At 50.0% G+C, this 3,173-nt stretch overlaps 1 protein-coding gene across 1 annotated transcript in view; it reads left to right on the top strand.

The window, feature by feature from the left end:
- The first annotated feature begins 2,906 nt into the window (after nucleotides 1-2,906).
- The window catches only part of OCRL (oculocerebrorenal syndrome of Lowe), a 24,497-nt gene continuing 24,230 nt past the window's right edge, over nucleotides 2,907-3,173 (top strand). The window contains exon 1 of the mRNA XM_015406149.1: nucleotides 2,907-3,047. Coding sequence (XP_015261635.1) covers nucleotides 2,907-3,047 — 141 coding nt within the window. The remainder of the gene's footprint in view (nucleotides 3,048-3,173) is intronic.

Below are 3,173 nucleotides of genomic sequence, written 5' to 3'. Positions count from 1 at the left end.
TCCCCCCGTGCACTAGTTGCTTGCAGGCCACATAAGAGCCCTGGATGGGCTGGTTCCGGCCCCCAGGCCTTATGTTTGACATCCCTGCTTTAATATACACCCCTAGGATATTTGCCTCCATGCCATGAAAAGCTTCAACTGTCCGTTTGCATGTACTAAGCCTGTATTACGGGGCATTTTTTTCTTCAGGTAAGTAGAAGCCCTAGCTTCCACCCCAATGGTTTCCCAGGGCACCCACCTTCTCTTTCTTTGTTGTAAGTGGAGAAAGCTCTTGTATAAAGCTGTGGTGCATTGCCATGTGGAACAGAGCACAGTTCTAGTCACTGTTTCTCCACAGGGTATTGCAGCGCTGGGGAAAGTGCATAAGAAGGCAAGCAAAACGAATAAGAGGCTGGGTCACCCACCTTTCCTATGAGGCAAGTAGTATAAAGGGCCTGGGGCTTCTTACTTTGTAAAAAGGGGGGGCTAAGGGAAGCCATGACAGATATATATATATATATATATATTTATTTATTTATTTCGGCTTGTATGACCAGTAGTCTTAAGCACTCGTACACACACTTATGCAATAAAAACAACAAGTAAAACATCAACACTATTTAAAAAGCTCATACATGGACAGTAGGGTACGTTTCCCAATATGAGTGTGTTACACAGGCTAAAATCGTCAAACCACATAAGATCATTCTTCCAACTGGTACCCGCTACATCAAATCAGAACAGTTTGAACTTTCCCCTCCTTGTTCCTTTTTTTTTGCCACCAGGGCCAAAAACGTGGCCACTGCTTTGGTGACTGAATCAGCTCTGTCAGATAACAGAACAGAAATTGACCAGGGAAGGGAGGACAGAGATTTATAAAATTATGCAAGGGGTAGAGAAAGTGGCTAGAGAGAGCTTTCGCTCTCTCTCCCATATGAGAACTTTTGGGCACCCAATGAAGTTGGCAATAGGTTCAGGACACACAAAAGGAAATACTTCTTTGCTCAGTGAGTAACAAAATTATGGAATTCACTGCCACTGGACCTAGAAATGGCCACGGACATAGATAGCTTTAAAAGAAAATTAGACACATTTGTGGAGGACAGGTGTTATCAATGGCTACTAGCCATGGTGAGTAAATGGAACCTCACAGAGGCAGCAAGCCTTTAAACAGCAGTGCTCAGAGGCGGCGTCAGGGAAAGGCCTCGGTCTCTCTATGTCTTGTTTGTTGGCCCACCAGGGCAACTGGCTTGGCCACTATGTGAAACAGGATGCTGGACTAGATGGACCCCTGGTCTGATCCAGCATGGCTTTCCTTACGATGCAAACTGCTGCATTTGAGGATGGAATGCATGATTGTGCACACACAAAACTACCACCTCCTCCAAAAGGATGCGCACAAAATAAAGCCTCGCTTCTGTGCAACGATGTTATACATATTATACATTGATAATAACAACACAGAACTGAAAGAAGGTCAACTTATACCTTGTGCTGGGGCCTGAGGAGAACCCATCAATGCAGCCTTTCCACAGCTTCTTCCTGCCTTGTTAATCATGACTACCACCTGTTTCCTCCTCTTTCTGTGTGTCCCAGAGATGTCTGATCAACTGTTGATTTTTTGTGTGTGTATTTTCTATTGGACGCCTATTTTGTTTCTTCCTCCCAGAAGGCCAAGGATGCAACCAGACACCAGCAGCACCATATGAAAGACTTGTGGAAAGTTCAGATGCTTCCATAGGGCTATGTCTCACTTGGTTTGATCCTAATAAAAGGTATTACGCCGGCAGGACCGCACAGGAGCGGAGCTCTGGCAGTAAAGAGCCCGGGGGGGGGGGACATGCAACAAGCCCCACCCCCTGCCCCCAGCAGCCTTCTGACACACTTCCAGTGATGTCAGGGAGTGTGGAATATGCAAATAAGTTATGCTAATGAGCTCCTGCACCTCTTTTTCTACGAAAGGACCCCTGATTACAGATTGTTTGTTTGGGGTTTTTTGTTTGTTTGTTTCCCTTTGGGCCAGTGTGACTACCTGCAGCTGCCTGAGTAAAAATGCTTCGGACTGCACTCCAAAAGGGGGACAAGGGGGACGTACTAAAACTAAGGACAAGCGATTGCCCATAGGGACGGGGGGGGGGATTGCCCTAACGAGAGCTGGGGGAGCCAGAATGAGCTCTCGCTGAAAGGTGGAATTTGCCCCTAGGAGTCCGAGGCCACCACCCCGGGGCTCAGGGAGGCAGGGGAACGTTTGCCCCCCCCCTCATTGCAGCGGCCACAACTTTTTAAAGAGCCCCTAACAAGAGCTGTGGTGGCTCAAGTGGTTAAAACGCTGAACTGCAGGCTGTGGAAGGTCAGTAATTCAGCAGTTCAAGACCCGGGTGCTGCAAGACGGAGTGAGTTCCCGTCTCTAGTTCCAGCTCCTGCCAACCTAGCAAGAAATTGCAAATAAATAGGTACCACTTTGGTGGGAAGGTAACAGCATTCCTTGCGCCTTGGTGTTTAGTCATGCCAGCCACATGACCACGGAAATGTCTTCGGACAGCGCTGGCTCTTCGGCTTTGAAACGGAGATGAGCACCGCAACCCTAGAGTCGGATTCGACTGGCTTTCGAGCAAGGGAACCTTTACCTTTATCTAACGAGAGCTGTGCGCCTTGGTGTTTAGTCATGCCGGCCACATGACCACGGAAACGTCTTCGGACAGCGCTGGCTCTTCGGCTTTGAAACGGGGATGAGCACCGCAACCCTAGAGTTGGATTCGACTGGCTTTCGAGCAAGGGAACCTTTACCTTTACCTTTACGAGAGCTGGGGCAGCCTGGCACACTCCTTTAAAAAGGGCAACGCAGTGTTACAAGCCTACCTTGGTCCAGGTGGGCAGCCGTGTAGGTCGGAAGCCGCAGAACAAAAGTCGAGTCCAGCGGCACCTTTATGACCAACAAAAGCTCGGATAAACTTTCGTCGGTCTTAAAGGAGTCAGCCGACTCAACAGTCGTTCTGATCGAAGCCTACCTACTGCGCAGCGGGGCCCTCCGACCGGCAGAAGGCAGCAGAGGGGAAGGAGAGCCGGCGGTAGCTCCGCTCTGTCCCCGCCCGGGTTGCGCTTGTCTCCTCCCTTCCTTCCTCCGCTGTGCGCGCGCCCGAAGGTCGTCGGGAGAGCGCGCGCGGTGGGGCCCCGACGGGAGCAACGCCTCCCCG

The sequence above is a fragment of the Gekko japonicus genome, unplaced genomic scaffold (assembly GCF_001447785.1).
Source record: "Gekko japonicus isolate JY-2015 unplaced genomic scaffold, Gekko_japonicus_V1.1 scaffold1040, whole genome shotgun sequence".
NCBI classification, from domain to species: Eukaryota; Metazoa; Chordata; class Lepidosauria; order Squamata; family Gekkonidae; genus Gekko; species Gekko japonicus.
This window is presented reverse-complemented; position numbering and strand designations above follow the sequence as displayed.